Genomic DNA, 23,229 nt, shown 5'->3' with positions numbered 1-23,229 from the left:
ACCACTAGGAGTGGCAGCCAGATTTAAAGCCAGATTTAGAAATAGTAAGGAGTATTTTGTGTCACTAGAGGGCATAGCAGTACCAAAGTAGTTTCTCTTTCTCCCAGTTTATTCCATTCTGTATGAGGAAGGAATAATTTCATCAAAACCAGGTTTTTGTCTGAAATGATCTCTAATCTGGTTAATGGCAACTGCATGACATTGGGAAGTTTAGAACGGATGAAAAATATAGCTTGATTAGCAGGGAAGATATCAGTTGTCCTTGTGCTTTCCACTTCCTCTGTACGTCTTTCGTCCAAGAGGAGTCGTCTTCAAACTTCTTTTGCAGAAAGATGCAGTTTAACTCCAAAGTGACACAACTGATGGGTGCTCTGTGTGCCTCACACATGATTTAGACATACTGTTGAACCAAGAGGTGATGAGGCATAAAACTAGAGAACACTATTTCTTTATGTAGAATCAGAATTCTTAAGGTTGGAAGGGACCTCAAGGATCATCTAATTCATATAAGACTTTCCCAATCTTCTGAATGCTAGACTCTCCAGTAATACTGACATTTAATGAGAAAAACTTATTTCAGAAGGGTTTATTGAGACATTTCTTTTGGGGCTGTCCAAAGATTCAACGTTGCTATTAATCTTTTGCCATCACACATTGCAGACAGTGGGGGTTGAATCTGCACACTAGGCTGTTCTATCAAACATGAGCATGTAAACTTTCCCTTTGAAACTCCTGCCCCTGGACTTTCTGTATTCTGTTTCTTCACACCTCAAATTTATCCTCTCCCCCTCTTATGACTAGGTTGCTCTTCTGGCCTTGACCCATTGATTTTCAGCACTGGTTAGGCCTCACCTTGTGTACTGTGTCCAGTTCTGGGCCCCTCAATTTAAGAAGGATATTGAGACACTTGAATGTGTCCAGAGAAGGGCAACGAGGCTGGTGAGAGGCCTCGAGCACAAGCCCTATGAGGAGAGGCTGAGGGAGCTGGGATTGTTTAGCCTGGAGAAGAGGAGGCTCAGGGGAGACCTTATTGCTCTCTACAACTACCTGAAAGGAGATTGTAGGCAGGTGGGGGTTGGTCTCTTCTCCCAGGCACCAGAACAAGAGGACACAGTCTCAAGCTGCACCAGGGGAAGTTTAGGCTGGAGGTGAGGAGAAAGTTGTTCACAGAAAGAGTGATAGGCCATTGGAATGGGCTGCCCAGGGAGTGGAGGCACCGTCCCTGGAGGTGTTCAAAAAAGGATTGGATATGGCACTTGAAGCCATGGTTTAGTTAGTCATGAGGTGTTGGGTGATGGGTTGGACTTGATGATCTCTGAAATCTTTTCCAACCTTATTGATTCTATGATTCTATGATTATTTACTTATATTCTGCTTTTTACAAATCTAAACCATATTGTTTGAAAGGACTTAGTCCTATAAAAATAAGTTGACATAATGATTAATAATTTTTTTCAGTGTGTTTATGTAACTCTGTATGCTCTGTTTGAAATGGTATCACAGGAGGATGCATCCTTTCAGAAAACAGAGTTGTATTAGACACTAACTGAAGAAAATCTTTCGAGTGCAAAAAAGATCAGGAGCTACTCATAAGATCCTACAACTCCTTCTCATGGATACTGTTTATTAGGTCTGCCCAAGGACGTCTGACACACTGCAGTCCTCAGAGTATTTCTGTCCCTTTTTAGAAATCAGAAAATTTTCCAGTGTCTAGACTAGAGAAATGCAATTATTTCAGTCATGGTGACAGCCTCTTTCCTTGTTGTGATGTGGGAGGATTATTCCTCTATCAATGCATGCTTTTTATTAACGGCAGCTTCTTGTATTTTTTAGTGAGAGAAGCTCAGACTACTGAGTGGTTCTTATTTACATTTGTGACTAAACAATAGCACTTAGCATTTACTCTGTAGCAGCCATTTACTATCCTCCAAGGTGCACTGCTGCCTCTTCCACTTTGTTCAGCAGAAATTCACGCACTCCTTTACAAATGACTGCTACTGCCTGTTTACTACAATATTTAGTGAAAGAGAGTGCAGGTCCCACAGTCAGGAGTCCTTTTGGAAGGAACAGATCATTTTGGATTCATCTGACCATTTTGCATATAAAACATTTACTTTCATCAGTAAAGCTGCCTAATCAGGGTCTCTGAGGTGGTTGCCATGGCTGCTGCTCGGTGTCATTCAGATGGTTTCGTAGCACTTCTATCTTTCATGTGTTTCAGTTATCCAGCCAGAACAATTGTTCAGTCCCTGTTTAGTGAGCATGAACCCTTCAGTAGACAGTACAACAGCATTTGTTGTTGTTTTGTACTTCTCTGAATTTTTGGCCATGTATTGCATTTTGCCATCTTTTTATCTTTTTTCTTCAGGCCCGGACAGAGAACTGTAGATGACTTAGAATTTATATATGAAGAACTTCTTCACATTAAGGCCTTATCTCATCTTTCTACCACAGTAAGTAGTTTTTAAATTATAATATCACCAAAAAGGAGATTTGCATTTTGATTTCTGGTGCTTTATTAGAATTGGAGAACCTAAAACTCTTTCAACTTTTAGTATTCATACTTTCCATGCAGAGAAGTTATTTCCACCTATGAGGACCATCCAAGCACTATGCAGACGTAGGTTGACTTTTGGATGTCAGGTATAATTATTTTTGTGGTTTTCTGCACAACCCCCATCTCTCTTGGCACAGGCACCTTTGTCCAGGTCCATATCCGAGTTTAAATTAAGGTGCATGCAATCTGACCTCACAACTGGGACTGTGATGCTACTCAGTTTTGCAGAATTGACATCTGATTTCTGAACTTCAAGAAGTATTTCCTTGAACCAGTTTGGAGAAGGAATTACATCATGCAGAAAGGTGTCCTGTGTAGTGCTGGCTTGTTGGAGTTTGGATAAGTGAAGGAAACCTCATCAGACACCCTTTTTATGAGTGGGCAAGAGCTGTGCAGAGAACCAAGAATAAATGAAATAGATAAAATCCATGGAAGAGAGAATGCAACTCTTTAAAGTTTAAGCATCATTTACACACTTTGTAAACAACTGTAACAGGTTAAATAGCACTTTACTTGGTAGTAGCCAGATGTGGGTGCTTTCAGAAAAAGGAAGCCAATCAGAAGGTAGATTTATGTTTGTCAGTGGCTTCTTTGGAAACTCTTAATATATTATTTTCAGTATTTCTCCATTAGCCTAGACAGATGCAGCTAACTATGAAGCTGCATTACAGAAAAATAGTATGCCACACAAGCATACAAAACCTGAGCAATGTTTTTCAAAAAGAATATTTATCCAGCATTGGTAACTGAACAAAAATCCATAAGCATCTCTGGAACATAGGAAAAAAGTGTTTAAAGAAATTCTTCTGTAATATCCAGAAATGACCCTTCTCATTTCAAACAAAAACAAACAACCAAACAAAACCAAAACAAACAAAACCACACACACAAAAACAAACAAAACCAAACAAAAAAAACCCTCAACAACTTCCCCAAGATAGACAAATACCAAGAGGGAGTGGAGAACACATTTGGTACTACAAATGTGACCAAAAGCAGAAAAAAATGAACCTCAAAATATTTCCAGCTCAAAAGACACTTCAGGTCAGAATCCACAGCAAGTAGCATATAGAACAAGTATGGCAAATTATATAAACTGCAAGAAATACTTGGTATTTTGAAGATGTGCACTTGATTCCATCTTTTAATGAGAATATGGAAATGCCAGTCTATTACATGCAGCATGAGCCAAAGCAGAGAACAGAAACCATGACTAGCTTAGAGGAAATCTTCAGAGGAGCCACAGACAACATTGCTGCTGTGAATCATAAGATTAATGCTGGAAAGCAAATTGAATGTTTATTCATTTTAAGCAAAGAATAATTCCTACTAAAGTAATAAGTTTTCTAAATATGCCACAAGCCGCAGGAAGTAAAATGGATAAAACTTGAAGTCATATGGCTGCAAACTAGTCCCTGCTAGTGAAGCCTGTCAAGTTAATATACGAATGAAAACCAATTACGCAATACAGTGCTAAAAACCAAATCAAATTCTTGGCTTCATCAAGAGGATTCACTCACTGACTGAAACAACTGAGAAGACAACTGAACACAAATGCTCTCTACAATGTGCAGAACAGTGTTAATGGGGATGTATTTCCTACCCTTATGAAAGCATCATTGCCTTCAGGCAGAATTTATAAAAGGGTTTGGTGAGCTAATTGTTAGTAAAACAGGTGGCTCTGTAGGTAGCACATAAGACCCTTAATGGGAAGGTTGTGAGTTCAAGCCTGCAGCGGGCACTAGTGTCCTCCCTACTCTAGTCATGAGGTCTGTGGTGACAGGTTGGATTCGATGATCTTTGAGGTCTCTTCCAACCTTAGTGATACTGAAATCACAGGCCTGTGGGTATGCTCTCCAGTCAGCATGCTGAATAACCTCATCCAAACATATCTGTTTATTCCTTGTCTTTTCCAGACTGCAAACAGGTAGTGCTTTACACTAGCTGTCAGGAAGGAGTTCCCAGAAAGGTGCTTAGTGTGGTATGTTCATGTTTGGTGCCTGAGCAAACGTTTGGTGGGTGCCTCTAGGAGATCAGAGCCTAAATTCATCCACATGTTGTAGGAGATGGAGCCACCATAGCCTCACTTCAATTGCGTCCAGAATGGAGAGTTCCTCCCCAGAATTTTCTTCATGGCCTGCAAAAATATCTTTTTCAAATTAATCAGTTAGGAGAACAGTGTGAAAATACTACTACTAAGCATATCTTGGAGCCAGCTTTTGATCTGCATTCAGCTCAGTTAATTTACACTGTAATACCTCTGAAATGCGGATTGTCACCAGCTGATACTCTCCTAAAACAAGAATCGCAGTGCTGGGAAATTGACCTCCAAGTCCTCGGAGACTTGTGGTTGTAGGGAGACAGACATAAAGCACACAGGAAAACCCAGGATAGTATGACGTTCCCAGTGCCGCTATGCTTTGTGAAAGTAACACTAAGAGTGTTTGCAGTAAGAGAAAGCAGTTGTAAACAGGGTCTCACTAGAAGTAATTGCCTGGTCAGTCCTAAGAGCTAATCACACCAGAGCAATACAAACCCAATGAGGAGCAGTCCAACACCAAGGGCGGTGTCACATTCTCCATTTCCTGAAAGAGGTGGATGGGTGATTGGTCTGGAAAGCTGTGAGGCAGGGAAGGGCCTCAGCAGGTTGAGACGTCTGTGCCTCTCAGCTCAACACAGCAGAAATGGCTGTATGTCAGTAAGGGGAAGGATAACAATTTCTCAGGGAATAACAGGAGTACTGCAGAGCCCCATGGAATAGTTTACAAATGCTGGCTGTCTTCTGTAATACATTAGCTATCACCATTTAAAATTTTCCATCATGTTAATTGTTAATGTTGGTTTCACATATGTGTATGTGAAGAAAGATGAGAAGACTGTGTCTTAAAGTTGCCCTTTTGTGAGCTACTTAGAACTGGGAAATGCAGAGGCTTGTGTTCTGTAAAGCAAATAAGTAGGAAATAAGATGTCAAGTGAAGCAGACCATTGTCTGTCTGAGCACTCTGAATGAGTGCTGAAACATGCAGGGGAAGGAAAGCAGTGACTGGTGTGTATTGTATGACTTCTCACCAGGAAGAATATGATACATATAAAACCCATAATTTCTCCCTCTTCATTTTAAGGTAAAGCGAGAATTAGCAGGTGTCCTAATTTTTGAGTCACATCCCAAAGCTGGAACAGTCTGTAAGTAAATGGAGCCCTGTCAGATCTTCTTTCTTATCTGTGGTATGAACATTTCAATTCTTGATGTTTACATGGCAAGAGCAAAAGTTGAATGCACTCTTCAAATTTGACTGACACTCAGTGTTTAAAACCTGGGGTAATAGGAATTGGCATAGTCTGTTACCAATTACAGGGAAAATACTAAAATTAATTCTTTGTTATTTATTGGCTGCATGTATCACCTACAGCTTGGGTGTGTTTTTATCAAGAATTTTAGATTAGACCAACCTCTATTTAAAATTTATTTTAATATTATCTTTGTATTAGAAAAAAAAAAACTTAGTGCACAAAATAAAGGATCTAAAATGTCAGATTACTCAGAGCTGTTTACAATAAGAAGTTTTAACCAATGAATGTGAAATTCACAGCCATTAGAGAACTGGGTTAGAACATGTTGCTACTGGTGGGATCCAAATCTGTGTGCTCATCAGTAGCTAGTAACATGACATGGATAAATAAAGTTGTTGCAGTTGTCATGAAAAATAAGAACAACTTTCACATCTGTGTAATAAAATAACTACAGCAAAAGTGTGAGGGGTTTTTTTCCCTAAAATCTGAAGACAATTGCTTTTAAAAGCCTAGGATGCCCTTTTTAAAGGTAGGTATTAATATGGCTGCTGTAGAGTTACTTTGTATTTTTCTGACTGCAGAATCTGACCCATATATATTTTGAATAACTATATTCTCACCATAAAATCTGTTCTCTCTCTTGTAGTATTTAATCAAGGAGAAGAAGGTACTTCTTGGTACATTATTCTAAAAGGATCAGTAAACGTAGTCATTTATGGCAAGGTATTTTTTTTAGAAGCCTCTTTATATGATTCTTACTGTTGAAAGAGTAAACTCTGAAGGAATACAGTTTAATTTATAGTATAAAGTTTAATTTAAAGTAATACTTTATCTGAGAAAAACAAATTGAATGTGGTTTTATTTATAAATGATCCAGTAGTTTCACTGATTATACTTCCAATTTGAAGATATATTGCACACTCTCTGACTATAATTGAGCAGTTACATCAGTATTTGTAGGATAATGTTAATGATGGGATTTGGTGAGTTGCCAGACTTCTGTCTCATAGAGATTTTTGCCCTGTCCCTTTACCACCGTATTATCTTGCATTTGTACGACTAACTTCCTACACATACCTCAAGCATTTTAGGCTTGTCTGGCAGAAGTACTGCTTTGTGACGAGTAGTTCTCAGGTTGGATGAACACAAAAATTTATGCCAGCTCTTCATTTTAGTTAAGCTATTAAATTCCCTGCTTATGAGAAAGACTTTTCCAGGCAAAATATAGGACTCTTGTTAAACAGCAATCCCTTGAGTCTTTAAAAATCCCTACTTCCCTATTGTCCATTCTGAACACCAAGGATTTCACTGAACTCAAACATAGAGGCCCTGGTGCTAAATCTGCAGTGTTATTTCTGCAAACTTGATCATATTTTTCAGGGCCTCTATAAACAAAAAACAAAGAACAACTTTCTGTCTTCAGCGGGGCTAGAAGAGTCCTTGAAGCTGAATGTAATTTCAGAGAACAAGCCAATTCTTTTCTATTCTTGCCTTTCTTTCACAATAGTAATAACCAGCTATCAAGTATTGTTTCCTAGTCATTATTTTGGTTGTTGATTTCCTGCCAAATAAATTTGTTTTGGTAATTGATTGTGTAGTCCAGTGTTTGTACAAGGACTTTCAATAGAATCCAGAGTAATGATGGGTTTCTTGTGTAAATGTTTTGCTCTATGCAGGGTGTGGTATGTACTCTACATGAAGGAGATGATTTTGGCAAGTTAGCACTTGTGAATGATGCTCCCAGAGCAGCATCCATTGTTCTGCGTGAAGACAACTGTCACTTCTTGAGAGTAGACAAGGAGGACTTCAACAGAATCCTAAGGGTAAGAGTGGGAAGGGACATCCCAGCAGTGCAATAGCAGAACTTGCAAATTTTTCTGGAGTCTGTTTTGTTCCTATGGATATATTGATAACCTTGCTTGAAGTGTCCCTGATTGCAGGACAGACACGTGACAGTCTAGAAGATCAAGTAAAGAATATATTGGACATCTTTCATCTTCTGTTTCTAGCTCAGCCATGAAAATAGGACCAAATGGATGCTTTTGTCTCTTACATTTCTGTGGTCTGGAGTTTGCCAGCTGCTCAGTTTTTTCTTATGCTGTCTGGGATTTCTGGGTGATTTTCCATGCAAATATTGAATAAAACAAGATCACTTGTTCTCCCAGATAGGTCACTGTCAGGTACCTTAAACTCAATGGATTCAAGGTAGAGTAAAATAGCAAATTAAATAACCTACAGGTAAATACACAGATGTCTTTATCAGAGAGCTCCAGAAAGATATCCCCAGACTGATTTTACAGTTATCATGTTAGGACAAATGTGTTCCAAAGTCCAGCTGTAATTCTGTAAATATGGGCTGGTTTGCAATCATTCATACTATAAGAATGCAAACCAGTATTATCCTGTATTTGAATCTATACATGACCAGTATTGCAGCAATAAACCCAGTCCAAACAGAGTACTGTGCTAGAAAAATAATACAAGATTGTGTTTACTATACAAAAGGAAATTAGGACCCCATTGGCAGTAAGGCTGGGTTGGCCATGGAGACTCCCAAGTGATTTAGCTTTGATTGACACTTCAAAGAAAATCAAAGGCCATGGTCCTACTGTTTTTCACCTGCATTACTTGAATGCACATTATATTTAATCCTACTTTTTTTTGAAGGGGAGTTGGTTTTTGGCAAACACTTTTTCCTTTGCTATAGCCAGAGATTTTTCATATGGTTCCTGCTCTAGCCCCTTCTATAATTCTCTGCCTCTTCCCTCAGTGCCAGTGCTTCTCTCTTGATTCTGCCTATGAGAAAAGCAGAATAAGGACAGATAAATACAGGGGGAAAGAACCAACCCCAGAGTCTTTTCTGTTTGAAAGTCATGCACTTTTTCAGAGTAACTAATCAGCCAAATCAGGTGCAATTACTTTACTAAGAGCAACTTGCCTTACAGGATGTGGAAGCAAATACAGTAAGACTCAAAGAACATGACCAAGATGTCTTGGTGTTGGAGAAGATCCCAGCAGGAAACAGAGTTTCTAATCAAGGAAATTCACAACCTCAGCACAAGTATGTTTTCATTCAATATTGCAAATGTCAGACAATGATTATTAACCTTTTCATATGGTATGATTATCCAAACAATAGCACATTCCCCCCTTTCTATGCAAGAATACACTGCATATAAAGTTTTCTTCTTTTTCAATCATCAGCTGATCCCATTCCTCATACTAGATAATATATCCGTTTCCAGCAGCACACCAGTTCTGTATCTTTACACAATAATTCTCTAAATATCTCACTGTAAATATTTATCCCATGTAATAGCTTCTAAATAGGCTGCACATGGAGAATGCTGAAACCCTATTAAGCTTAGCTTCTGTGTAAAAGACGTGAGGAAAATACATTGTTTTCTCATTAAGTACAGGTATTTTTGTTTTGGACTTTGAGCTCTGGATTCTAGTAACAGTTTGCTAGGTACAATTAATATACAAAATGAAGATCTCATGCAATGAAAGGTACTAACCGTATTCATTGTATTTTCTTCAATACTGCAAAGGAAGAAGTACAGTTCTGTTTAGACACTACTCTGATAAGAGTAGAGTGAGGCTGTTACCGTTGCAAATGTTGGTAAAACCCCCTCAGGGCTTTGTAAAAGGATTAATTTACTGTGAAATACTTTAGGTATAGTCTTCATGTGATCTGGGATTTCATATACCTATTTTATCTGCATAACTGATTAGAAAAATTAGTAAAGACTTGTAAATGGTTGAATAAACCATTCCTTGTATTTTATATACACATTTCATGTATTTCAGAAACTGCCATTTCATCTTTCACTTTATCTACTAGAAAAGCAAAAAATGCTACCAGGAAAACATATTCTCTTACACCAAACTTTTCTTTGTCTAAATGAGAGGAACGTGACTGCAGACAGTGGAATTACAGCTACATTGCATTTACAATACACAGCAACTTGATCATTTTCTTGGGCCTGATATATTTTCAGTACTTTCAAAAGTGACATTTTCATTTGAACGTATTTCAGACACAACCTACCTGGCAAACTGTTTGTATCAGTATTATTTGTAGTATTTACCATTTTCTCGCTCATAATTTGATAAAAACAGCTAGAGACATTTGTGGTCCCTGACCATTGTGATTAGGTTATATTTTAAAGCTTGCATTCCAGGAATATTTTCAGCTAAAGTACAGAATTTCTTTTCTGCAAACATTTTGTGCATTTGGTCAGCTTTGGTGTGCCAGCAAGGGAGATTTTGCTGATAATAGTGTCAAATAGACAATAAGCTTCACTAAAGTTCACTGTCTGCCTTTCAGCAGTCAGATTACTTCATTAATAGTGTGTTGGCAGTGTCTTTTTGTTTAAAACCTTGCTAAGTGAGTACACTGGTTTCGAAGATGGTGTTTCTTGTCTTTCTGTTGTTAGTAAACAGAGTAAGTGGCTACATTTATCCAGGAGAGTCCAAATGGAAGTTACTGGTGTATTCTGATTTCCAGAGTGTATTACTGGAAAGATTTATTTGAGTGTTCAGTTCTTTTGAAAAGCACTGTGCCCCAAAAGAAGCTTAACAGAGACCTCTTCTTAAAGGCTTGCTGCTTTGCCCTTAGTTATGTAGCTTACATCTCTGATACCTCTTCAGATGAGCTGCCCTTTGGGCTTTGCTCCCTAAGCAGGTATGTAGCATTTGCACTGTAGAAATGTTCTGTATCTCAGAGTTTTTTCCTGATACATACAGTCAATCAAGAAACTCATACTCTTCATCTTAGCCTTGGGGAAAACTTCACTTTGGGAACAGATCCTCTCAGTTGCAGTTTGGATTTTACTGCCTCCTCTACTAAGGAGGCATAGCTCCTACATAGCTCCCAGAGCCATACTTTCAAACCATGGCAGTTTCACTTCGAATGACTAGCTCTGAAGTTCTCGCTCCCAAGATCTAACTCTTTATGGGTGATCACACTCATGCAGGATGAATTCAGCAGCCCTGCAAGTCACTTCACTGTTCATTTTCACTTTCATATTCAGAGTGCAGCAACCTGTGATTTCTCTGCTTCACTCACTTAGATACTTGGTTAGTATCTCTGTGAGAATGTGCACTGGCTTAACAAGTGTTTGTGTTCTTGGGACATCAATACAGTTCTTCCAAAGGGGTTGGCAGGTAAAAGAACTGTGACGGTCAGCACTCAAAGTGAGGAGGAGCTCCCAGGAGCTCAGCTCCACCACTTATTTCTCAGCAGGAGCAGAGTATCTTCACTTCTCGGGGTTTTTTTCTTTCTTTTTCTTTTTTTTTTTAAGTTTCATACTTTATCAGTTAGATTCAAAAAAAGATAAAATAAAAGATGCAGAGATTGATAGAATGAAGAGAATGAGAAAAAAATCTCATCTGCAAGGAAAGAGAAAAAAAAGACATCAGGACAAGTTTAGCAATATCCTATGATATTCTTGTGGTACTTAAAATCTTGCCATTGTATTTGTATGGGGCAGAAAAACCTGCCTATTGCAGTAGTTCTTTCACCTGTCTGAATTTACTCCAGGAAGTGGTACAATCCTAAGTTTATTCCAACTTCGGCTATCTAAGGCATTGCACAAATTTGAGGATACAGTTTGCTATTTCATTGTCTGCCCCTATCTTCTCAGACAACCCCTGTCAGTAATGCTGAAGGAAATGTTTTCTTTGCTCTGATATACAACAGTTCTTATTTCATGCTCATAGCAAGTCTGTTAACACCTTCTAAAGACTGTGGACTGCTGTCATTACTGAGATATTTATTCTGAGGGGAGAAGCATTTCTGATTGCTCTTCCCTAGGTTTGCACCAGTGCATCTGGTAGGGAGGGGGCCATCTGTTATTTCACACTCCCTAAGTAGCATGAAGATTGTACCAGCTCCCATTTTACAGGAGGGAAGCCAACAAAGATTCCGAGTGATTTTTGTCCTAAGCCGCACAGATTATGGTCAGAGCAGGTACTTGGCATGCATCCACCTTTGTCTTCTCACCAGTACATAACTGTATCTTCATTATGTGTTTTCCTTGTGAGACACTAACTGCTCCTTTCCCTCCCTCAGGTATATTGTGATGTCAGGAACCCCTGAGAAAATTTTAGAGCACTTTCTAGAAACTATGCGCCTTGAAGCAACTTTAAGTGAAGCAACAGGTATCTACATGACAAAGGCTGTGTTACAACTACTGCCTGTGTGATGCTTTGAAGAGCAGCTATGTGCTGCTCTGAAACTACCTTGAAAAAACACTGGGAAATCCAAAATTAAAGTTAGCAAGTCACTTCTCCTAGACAATTCTGTTATATTTGTACTTTCAGTTCAGAGTAGAACAGCAAATTTTCAGAAGACACCAGACCACTAATCATGAATTTAATTAGTCACAACTGTAAGGCTAGAAGAGATCATCCATTTCCACCTGTTGATAATGGTACTCATACTTCTTGTCCTGGGTATCAGTTAATACTGTGATCTAACAAACTGGAATTTACATTAGTGCTACCACATACCATTTTCAGTACAAAATTGCTTGCTACTTTTTGACAGAAAATGTCAATCATATTGTTCAGATACATTTTAATGTAAATGTAGCAGCTGTGATACATTCAAACCAAAATAAAGACAAAAATTTGACTGTTCATGTACCTCTTTAGGCATTCTACTCATTGCAAAGAATTAAATTTTGTGCCATCTGGTGTTATAGTTCCCTAAAGACAAATACAGCAGCACTTCTTAGGTACCGGGGTGTAGCAGACCTGATACTCCTGCTAAGATCTCTTCACTTGTTGAGGAGTATATCCAAGTATTTCACTTTAGCACAGATGGGTTGTTGTTTTTTTCTCTCTGCCAGATTTCCCTTTGACATAGACAAATGCCTGTTAACTTAAGTGTGATAAAATTCATGCAGACAATAATAAAACTTAACATTTCAGCTCTATTTGCCCATTCCCCATTTTCATACTTAATGCCTACAAAGTGCAAAAAACCTCATTTGTTATCTGCAGAGGACTAATGACTTATTTTAGCTCAAAGACAACTTGTCTTCGTGATCCCCAAACTACTTGCAGGGCTTAATTGACTGGGTGTTTTTTTGTTCTCTTTTCACAGATTCTGTTTTAAATGATTTTATTATGATGCACTGTGTTTTTATGCCAAATAGTCAGCTCTGCCCAGCCTTGATGGCACAATATCCTTTTGTAAGGGAAAAGTTACATCCCTTTAATAGGTATCCCTGTCAGTGTTGAGACCGAAGCTTCTCTTTCTCAAGAAGTACATCACATTTCAGAGGCTGTGCCGTGTGGGTAGGTTCTCAGTGTCTGACTTTAGCTCAGTGTCTCTGAAATGGATAGTAATGTACACACTCATGATGAGATACAGCCCCAGAGCATGAAAACTGGAAGAAATGTACTGTCCCTCCAGCAGATAGGTGAAATTGCACATTAGTGACATTACATAAAAGTTTGGACTACCCTTCCTGTATCCTTTTTGTCTGTCTTAGTTTTTGCTAAACTACAGCACCTAGATTTTAACTAAGATCATTATATTTTGGTGATTTCAATGGTCCACTTTATAGATTACTGCTGCAAACTGCTTCAAGAAAAAATTCCTAAATTAGTAGAACAGTAATAGTATTAGAAGACATAGAAGTAGTTCCTAGGTGGTGTCATAACAGTTATGAATAAAAATGAAAATAATCTATAATAATAGTCTGTAGGAAATTTAAGAAACTGCAAGAAACTTCAATTACATATGAATGCCTAGGAGCTGAGAGCTTACGGTGGGTGGCATCAAGAACTGGAGGTGATTCTCAGTATGTTTGCATGTTTTACAGAAGAAGTCTGTGAAATGTCAAGTCTGTCAGTTTCTGGCAGGTCATTTAGTTTGGGGAGATGTTGGGCACTGAGAGTTTTTCTTGTGTACAGTGACTTGAAACTATCTAGTGACTGGGAGCATTAAATAAACATACAGTGTTTTCTGTTTTATAGCATTCTGACAGGGACATAATAACTTCAATTCCTTATTTATTTTTCTAGAATCAGATTGGTGTGAAAGTGTACTTTCCTTGAAGCTCAGCAGGGTGAGTGACATCTTGGAAAGCTAACACCCTGACACCACAAAATAGAGCATCATGTCCTTGTCTGGCAAGCTTGAGAATCCATTACTCTTACTGTTACTCTTAGCAAGGACAGTAATTGTTTTGAAAACCTTTGGACTCATAAAACTGATCTGTAGAAAATTGTTTGTACACCTGAAACAAACACATTTTCTGAAACTACATGGTTTTGGATATCAAAAGTATTACAAAATGCTGTTGCTGACAGCTTTGAGAGGGGAAGAAAAGAGCAGCACCTTCAATGTTTCGTTGTGTGTGGGTTTGGGTTTTTTTCTATTTTATCTAGCTCATATTTTTCAATTAGTCCATTTGAGACTCAGGCTCATCTGTCCTTCATTATCCAGTAACTGGGAAAATAAGATGCACAAGCAAATGTACCTCAGTATTTATAGGGGAAAAGCTTTTCTGAAGACCAAAGTAATAGTACCACTTATGTATATGTATTCCATTTTTATGAAATCTGGAGAGGAGGCTAAGACCATGGTCTTAAGTGGGTCATGGCGGGCATTGTGCTAATTCTTAGACTCCTCGTAGAGGAGGAGGAGGAGGGCTGGGAGTAACTGGTATCACACTGCTTTAGTGTCAGCTTTGTAGAACTGAATTATTGTTTATTTGTTCCATTCTGAATATGAAAAATCAAACTGTGCTCTGTTGATTATATCATTGAAATTCATCATTAGAGCTGAAAGGTTGCTAACAAAGCTCATCTTTTCTGAGCAGATCACTCTACAAAACTGCCAGTGCTGTGAGGCTAAGGACAGGTTAGTTTGGCTCAGTGAGGAAAATAAAAAAGGAAAAGAAGAAAGGTGATTCAGTCAGAGACACTGTTTTTGCTCCAACTCCCAAATCTGAATCTATACAAGTCTATTTTCTTGCACCTACTTAAGATACTATCTTGGCTGGCAGCATACAAATATGAATAGAGCTAGACCAGTGAAGTGCCTTCAAGCATAGTACAGGGTACACATTACTTGGATTTTCGCTTCTTTTATAGCAGTGTTTTGTCATCTCTAAGTTCTTTAATCCTAGAAGAAATGGACAGAGGCACCATTTTGGCACTTTGCTTGCTGTGGATTCAGTCCTTAAACTGTGCTGTCCTTTGGCACGCTACTCTTAGATCCTGAAATGTTTACACATCCTGCAATATTTATAGAGAAGCAAAGAGTATGCTCCCCTGTCCTGGATGAAGACATCTGTCTTGTGTGTTGGATCAAGGACCCTATTTGCCTCTCTTCTTCACAGAGATGGAATTGTACAGATTCTCAGAGCTACAGCTTGTCAAAGGAATGCAGGAGAAAGCCAAAGAGAAAACCCGAAGTAGAGCAGCACCTCTAACATTGCTACTTGGGCTAGTGAAAGTGTGTGAGCATGGCTGTAAGTGTGCATCTGTGAAGAGAGTGCTTTCACTTCTGTGTAATCTGTGAATACAAAGTATAAACTCCTCTTTTGCCCTCTGTGGCTGATAGTCCTCCAGCATGTTTCTGTATGAATATTTTGTAAACCTCTTTTACCATGACACCAGTGAAACAGTTTGCATTCTACTGAAGTAATGGGTGCTGATTTTGCACAGCTACTTAAATATGGTTAAGTTTTCCCATGCAGGGAAGAACAGACTTCAAAACCACTTACATTTCCTAATATGCTAGACATAATTAGATAGATGTGTATATACCAAATTATAACCATGTTGGTGTTGGTAAATATTTTACAACTCTCTGACACCCATTTCAAGTATACTTGATATTTTACTTCTGATTGCAGTCCACTGTGAAGCTGTATCCTGTAGGTCCCATAAAAATGAGAGAACTCTTCACTGACTTTCCCTGTGATAATGTTAATAAAAGGGCAATTAATATAAATGAGCAGTAAAAATATAGAAAAATTACCAGTGCCTGTGGTGAGTCAGTTAATAAGGAAGTAAAAATACATGAAATAATTACAGTGTTTTTAAGGTAAAAATGGCATGAGAAAAATTACTCAGTAGAATATTAAACTTGCTCCCTGAGACATTATAGCTTAAAATATATTATTTACTTCTTATAACCCTTTGACTTAATGTACTCCTATAAATGTACTGACATTTATGTTTAGTTCTCTAGTAATTTTAAACCTTTCCAAAGAAAATTAAAGTGCAGATTTCTGAAAGTTTGTCAGTCAGTTGAGTGCCCCACTAACCCTGTCAGTATGTCAAATCTCTGCAGGTGTTTTGGTCAGGAGCATCATTTGGAATGCATGAGTTAATAGATATTTTTCCCCATTAGATTTCATTAGTGTTTGTTAGATGAATGTTTCCAAATGAGAAGCTGAAAATAAATATCTTGGATAATTTTTATTTCTAATTATGACTTTAATTTTCTATTTAATGTTTTAATATTTTAATATTTTGTTAGAGCAGCTGAAGGGATGCTGTACTTTTCCATGAATGACAGTGTGTCAGTATTTAAATACTAAATGTTACTATATAATTGGGAAGAGTATTTTTTGTGACAATACAGAATCAGAGATTTGGTATCCAAGATGTAACTTCACTCATTCTGTCCTTACTTAACATTCAGCAAGCAGTTTATTGGGAAACAGTGCTAGATAGTGCTAACCTCTGATCACTGAGAAGCAGGTACACAAATTGTCATATCCTGTTTCTGCTGGGGATTCTTCTTACTTTTTGGATAGGTTAAAGGCTGAAATTACCTCTTTTTAGTGCCCCTTGTGCCTTTACTTATTTCTTGTTTTCTTCCTTTCAATAAATGTTACTTACGGCTTTTTTTGCTTTTTGCATGTCTTCAGAATGTTGCCACTTCATCATGAAAAAGGTTGATGAAATGTTTTCCCATTTTTTGTTACTGTTTATCACAAAATAACTAATGCAAATTACAGTGTCCAAATACACTTTATTTGTTAGAGTGGAAAGTTAGGATATGCAGAGTGAGGCTACTACAGAATTTATTATTTTAATGCATATCTCCATAGTCAGTCCAGGCTGTAAACTTGTGTGTCCCCTAACCATAGTGGGACTGAAGTTCACCTTGGGTTACAGAAATTTCTGAAAATAGAGGAAATAACACTGGTCATTCATTCCAGTAGTTTTCCTCACCAATAGAAGACTGGAATTGTTAATAAACACAAAGTGAACTGCTTTTTTTTTTCCTCTCCAACTGGCTCTGAAGAGTAACAAGGAGAAGTTAACTACTTCAGTCTCTGCAGTTAATCTTCTTCTGCATTGTTCCAAATGTAATTTCTGTTCTGTTCTCCTACAGCAACCATCTCTGCAGATTGTGATATTCCTGTGCTCTTTAGAGAATTCACCATCTCCTTAGTATGAATGTGAAAGTGTCACAAGTCTTTATGCTAGTGGCAGTCAGAAATCAAAAGTGTATCTTGGAAAGTTACATTTGAGCACCCTGAAAATGTTTTCTTGGAAGTCAACTGTTTGTAATTTTTACTGGTTTTGATATTTTCAATTACTGAGCATTTTCCTTGACACCATGGCACCTACCATGCCCAGCCTTCCCAGGGTACAGAGCAGGAGAAAATGGATTATGCCCTCAACAATAAAAGGCGTGTCATTCGACTGGTTCTTCAGTGGGCTGCTTTGTATGGAGATTTACTTCAAGAAGATGAAGCAGCAGTGGCCTTTTTGGAGGTACAAAGGCGTTGTTGTGTCATCACAATCTAGCTACTACGCAAGACATGCTGAAAGCTTGTTCTCCATCTGTAGGAATCTGTTATGAGCTAAAGAGAAGCAGGTCGTTTCAAAGGCAAACTCATAACTGTTTTCTTATGTTTAGCTGTAGAAAAGCATACACACCACAACAGTGCTTGAAGCATTCTCAGCCTCTAGATCTCTGAAAATATCTGTTGGAGTTGCAGACCCCTTTCAAAACAATGCATGGGTAGATTGCTTTATAGCAATAGATGAATTTACTTTTTTAAAGTGTTTTCTTGTGAATAGTTCAGAGGCCTGATCTGAGAGGTTCTTTATGCCTGCCTGAAGCGTGCCAGTGGGGAGCTGGAGGGTTCTCATTCTACAAAGCCAAAATCCTTTCTGTTTGAATCAAAGCAATACACTGAAGCTATTAGAACTTAAGATCTTTGTCTTTAGACAGTCAGTTAATTACTCAGACACTGGTTGGAAGGTCTTTGTGGTATCTGCCATATCATTATATTTCTAAGGTCTGTACTGACAATGTCATGGTAAGTCATTTTGATTGCTGTTGTTAGTACATACGGTTTCTATGGAACACATTCCTATTTGCTATTGCCTGAACAGAAGCTCTTACCCCAAAGAGCTTAAAACTGAATCTGAGTTAGCAGAGGGGAATAGAGAGGGGTCTTAAATATAATGGACATACAGCAAGCCCACAAGGGAAAGCTTTTCATAATAGACAAGCTTTGGAGATAGACATAATGTCCAGAAGTTAAAATTAAAGACCAATAACATAGACCCTTCTTTGGGTCACTTTTATGTAGGTGTGTGGCAGGAAGAGGTTTGAATCTGGTAGCAGGCTGGAGTAGCTGAGTGTTAAAAACTCACTAGCAAATGTACCACTGAGGACTACAACAGCAGTGGGTAAAAAACATTATCTTGCCAGATTATTTGTGAATTTTGTAGTCTTTATGCCTGATAATCTGAAAATGCAGTTTTTGCACAAGCAGTCAGTGGTTATACAGTGAGCTAAGGAGCCTTATCAGGCCTCCCTTCTGCATTTGCAGCTCTTGCTTTAAATCAGCTGGAGATAAACAAATAGAAGTAATAGAGGGTTGGGCTCAGCATGTGTTCCTCTATGTAGATTATCATTCTTTATAATCCCTAAGATATCATATGTCATTTTATAATCCTCTATCCCAAGTACTGTTTATTTCAAGATGATTCTGTGTTATTTGCAGGAATTTTATGTATCTGTATCAGATGATACTAGAATGATTGCAGCACTAAAGGAGCAACTTCCAGAGCTGGAGAAAATTGTAAAGCAAGTGTAAGCACAGTTTTTACTTCTTTCCTCCCCTTACCTTTTTTCTCAATAAATAAGTGAAGATAGTTATTGCTTGTGGCTATTAAAAGTCAGTTCTATGAACGGCACTCAGTCATACAAGACTGAATGTTTGCATGCAGACTTGTTTGGATGAATGTCTATGGCTCTCTCTTTCTGCATCATTGTTACAAACACCAAACTGTCATTGAAAGCTTGACAGAAGGGAAAAAGAAACTAAGTACACACCATTGAAACTTAGTTGGATGGACACTTATTTTATGCTTACATGGTGTTAGTATAGAATTTTCCTTGCCTTGGACATAGATCAACTATGGTATCATCTAGTCTTTTCATGTATGCAAACATGAATACGTTGATATTGTAGTTTGACAACTAGTCCATGATCTATAGGTGATTTTCTACACAAAATCTAATAGGCAATATTTATTATATATGCTGTGCTTTACCTTTTTATAGTTCTGAAGAACCTAAAGCTCCACAAAAGAAGGTAAGATAATGTATTTGTCCATTTTCTAAAGTACAAGCTTTATCATAGCAAATTCATAAGCATCTTCTTCTTACTATTTGTGGCTATATTAAAAGAATACATCGAGAAATAGCTTTTAACGTTGTCAACTTCTTCATTGCTAGTCTTTTCCCTGTCATTGATAAGGGATCTGTTGTAGCTCGTGTTTACCCCATAATGTTTCTTCCTGCATTAATGTGAATCCTGATGATTTATTTTCAGCACAAAGTTCTTCTGCAGCTGTTCAATGCAAGTGATGACAGAGCACAGAAACGCCAGCCTATCAGGGGCAGCGATGAAGGTGAGTTCCTTCTCTGCCAAGTTGTAATGAGACACTGAAATTTGCAGTAAATTTGTCTATCTCAACAAATAAATATGGTCTAAAAATAAACAACAGTACTTACCTACAGTTTGAAGCCTGGCCTGAAGCAAACCATGTTTGCTTTTGCTAGCCAAACATTCTCTATCATTGATTTGAAGTGCTCCTGGCCTTTTCTTTAGTTGTGCTATCAAACACTATGCTTCCTCAGTGGAAAGTGAAAAAAAATCTTTAAACCAGGGAATGAATAAAACAGGTAAGAACCAGTACAGTGTCCGTGTAGGTAATGGCAGTGCACTAAATAGTGCTGAAGGTCATGTTTGCGACTGCCTCCCCTTGGCAATGTAGTGGAGCTAACATGTACAGCTGTTCTATTGCAAGATATGTGTGGAGCAGATAATGTGAGGTGTCCCTGCCCATGGCAGGGGAGTTGGAACTAGAAAATCCTTGTGGTCCCTTCCAACCCTGACTGATTCTATGATTCTGTGGTTCTATAATCATGCTGTGGATCCTCTACCTTGTGGCGCACAGCCTAGAAAACAAAATCTGCTGGTTCGACCTATTGCTATTGTTTGATTTTCTGAAGAGATTAAGTTATCATTTACAGCAGTGTATGAGAATATCATTTTGGCTTTTCATATCGTCCTTACATCAGGCAGCTTAAAGCGTTGCTATGTGAGCAAAATCCTGAGCTCTGACGATGAGATCTGTTAATTTTAAACAAAAATCCATGCCCCTTACAACTCATAAATCTGAGGATTTATTTGCCCCTGCTAGGTCCAGTCTCTCAACGGTGTTTTGCTGCAAACAAGCTTCTGCTTCAAAGTATTTGATATTAAAAGACAGCCCATGCTAACAAGGGAACAAAATGCAAGGCTGTATAGCTAAGAAAGCTGGTGGCATAAATCAACCCAACAGAAGAGCCATTTCAAAAGCTGAAAGTAACTGTGTATGAGCAGGAGACATCATGCCAGTCATGCAGCTTCTGTTGTCCATATCAGTGTTTCTTCTAGAAACAGATGCTGCTGCCAAAGAGATACTACTTCTTGTGTCTGTGTGGATGGGTAGTAACTGCCTTTTTCATGTGGCTGCACCTTTCTCATTTGTAGGGCAGGCAGCACACTGAACACTGAAAATCCATGAACAGCTGGGCTCCAGAGGCTGCTTGGTTTGGCTTGACAGCAGAGCTGAAGGAGTATTTTGCTAACTTCTGTCTTAAAGTCATGGCATTTTGGGCTGCCTTGGTTTTTGCAGGCTAATGTACTGTCATATTGATTTCTAGTCATCCAGAGGCCTGGGTTCATGTATTATTCTGTGAGACAATTTGTACCGTACACTCAAGTGTATTCTTATTTTTAGGGTATTTTTCTTCATCGTCTACAACATTCTTGATGTAGGCAATTATGTACTTCCTTGTAAAAAACAGGTTGCAACAGTTTCAGTTCTTACCATAACCATAACTATCTTCAGGTCTATTTATGTAAATACAAAAATTATTTTTCCTACAGTTAAGAGAGTTTGCAGTCAGTTTTCTTGACTCTTGAAAATAAGTGTTAATTTAAAATATTATAATGTCTGGAACATAAGTGCCATATTAGATTGCTATCCATAAATAAAATATATATATAAAATCCATCTAATAATGAAACACTGGCACTTGATGGTTTACTAAAACCCTTTGCAAATCAGGAATTTCTGTATTAGAGTTTGTAGAACATCTGAGGAATGGGGAGCTATCAAAACTCTAGTGATTTGTTGTTGTTTTATTTGTTTCATTTGTAAGGAGTAGTTATGGAAATTAAAGTAATTTGCACCGTAACATCTGCATGGTGGATACATGTGGCATACTCAGCACAGTCTTTTTTGCTTTAGTTCTGTTTAAGGTGTACTGCATAGACCAAACCTATACCACTATCCGCGTGCCAGTGTCATCCTCTGTGAAGGAAGTGATCAGTGCAGTAGCAGATAAGCTGGGCTCTGGAGAAGGCCTCATCATAGTAAAGATGAGTTCAGGAGGAGGTACTGTACTTGTATCATCTTAAACATCTTTCACTTACAGTGAAGCAGAATGTTGGGAGGAACTGGAAGACTAATTCAGTCAAGGCTTTTACATCAGTGTACATGTTTGGCTGGTACACAGGTTCTGTCTTAGAGGCAGACTGGAGCTCTTCCTGACTGGAGCTCAGATGGGGAATAGATAAATGGAGACTCTTTTGTATTTGCATGTTACAGAGCAGAGCTGCCCCAAGTTTCTTTCACTATAAGACTTGCAAGAGTTTTAACAACAGAAATAAGAGACAAGTGTGGATAATATCAGGCTGGACATATGAATCAGCAATAGCAGAAAACTCTGCATTGCAGACGTTTTGGTAGTGGTCACTGCCATTCTGCCATATCCACTGCCATTTCCATGCAAAGCACTACAGAGCAACTTGATGTCAAGCTTTTTTTCAGGAAAAAAGTCATGAGTCATCCCCCAACTATAGGCTGTGGAAATGGGAGAGTAACTGCAGAGTGAATTCTTCTGGAGAATTGGTGTTGCTCAAGTGCTCTGCTTGTATATGACTGTATGGACACACACAGAGCTAATGAGAGCTGTGTTGGAAGGCATTTTTTCAAAAGTGATTCCTGCCCAAACGAGCTCACTTCCTGAGAACTAACAGCAGGCTGTTCCACTTTTTGCAGTTGCAGTTTTTTATTGTTAGATTTGCTGACAGTCAGTGCAAGCTGGAACAGACTGTTTTGGAACTTATTTGATTCTCTATTCTTTACCTGTGATATGATGCTCTTCTAGAACTGCTGTAATGAAATTTGAATACGGTTGCATTTCATCATCTCCTTATGCAGTTACTGTCCTCCAAGGCAATTTCCATTGGGAACAGCTCTCCAAATGTTTACAGCACAGAGAAGAATTAATGGAGTCCTTAATTATGTCTGAATTTTTGCAGGGAGTTTCTAGTCATGGCAGCACAGGCTTCTTAACCTGTCAGTACATTTTGGGGATGGGATTTTAGACTTGTATGCCAGTTCTGTAGGAGACTGGTTTGGGCTGAGCTTATTGTCACATTACTTCAATAAAGACGACGTTGTTGTCACCCTTGTTGTATCCTGGACATACACTGCACAAAAATTTGTTCCCAGAAGGGTGATCTGTGCAGCTGTTGGATCAGTTCTGCTGTAAGTTTTACATATGTGTAATATATAATCTTTTTGTTTCATTTTTGCAGAAAAGGTTTTGCTCAAACCCCATGATGTGTCAGTGTTTACAACCCTCAGTGTTAATGGACGGCTGTTTGCTTGCCCACGTGATCAGTTCGATTCATTGGTATGTCTATAGTTCTCAGGAACTTCAGCTCTTCAGTTAATTTGAACTCTTGTCCCTTCTTACATTATCACTGGTTTACCCAAAAACTAGTGGAAGCATTCACAACAAAGGGCTTGTTGCA

General features: G+C 38.3%; 1 protein-coding gene across 1 annotated transcript in view; it reads left to right on the top strand.

The window, feature by feature from the left end:
- Positions 1–23,229, top strand: part of RAPGEF4 (Rap guanine nucleotide exchange factor 4) — a 147,519-nt gene that overhangs the window by 100,080 nt on the left and 24,210 nt on the right. The window contains exons 11-23 of the mRNA XM_054174442.1: positions 2,369–2,453; positions 5,680–5,740; positions 6,495–6,571; positions 7,525–7,671; positions 8,794–8,909; positions 11,925–12,013; positions 12,963–13,041; positions 17,458–17,608; positions 18,853–18,941; positions 19,416–19,446; positions 19,687–19,765; positions 21,656–21,802; positions 23,011–23,108. Coding sequence (XP_054030417.1) covers positions 2,369–2,453; positions 5,680–5,740; positions 6,495–6,571; positions 7,525–7,671; positions 8,794–8,909; positions 11,925–12,013; positions 12,963–13,041; positions 17,458–17,608; positions 18,853–18,941; positions 19,416–19,446; positions 19,687–19,765; positions 21,656–21,802; positions 23,011–23,108 — 1,249 coding nt within the window. The remainder of the gene's footprint in view (positions 1–2,368; positions 2,454–5,679; positions 5,741–6,494; positions 6,572–7,524; positions 7,672–8,793; positions 8,910–11,924; positions 12,014–12,962; positions 13,042–17,457; positions 17,609–18,852; positions 18,942–19,415; positions 19,447–19,686; positions 19,766–21,655; positions 21,803–23,010; positions 23,109–23,229) is intronic.

Source organism: Dryobates pubescens, chromosome 2 (assembly GCF_014839835.1).
Source record: "Dryobates pubescens isolate bDryPub1 chromosome 2, bDryPub1.pri, whole genome shotgun sequence".
Lineage (NCBI taxonomy): Eukaryota > Metazoa > Chordata > Aves > Piciformes > Picidae > Dryobates > Dryobates pubescens.
This window is presented reverse-complemented; position numbering and strand designations above follow the sequence as displayed.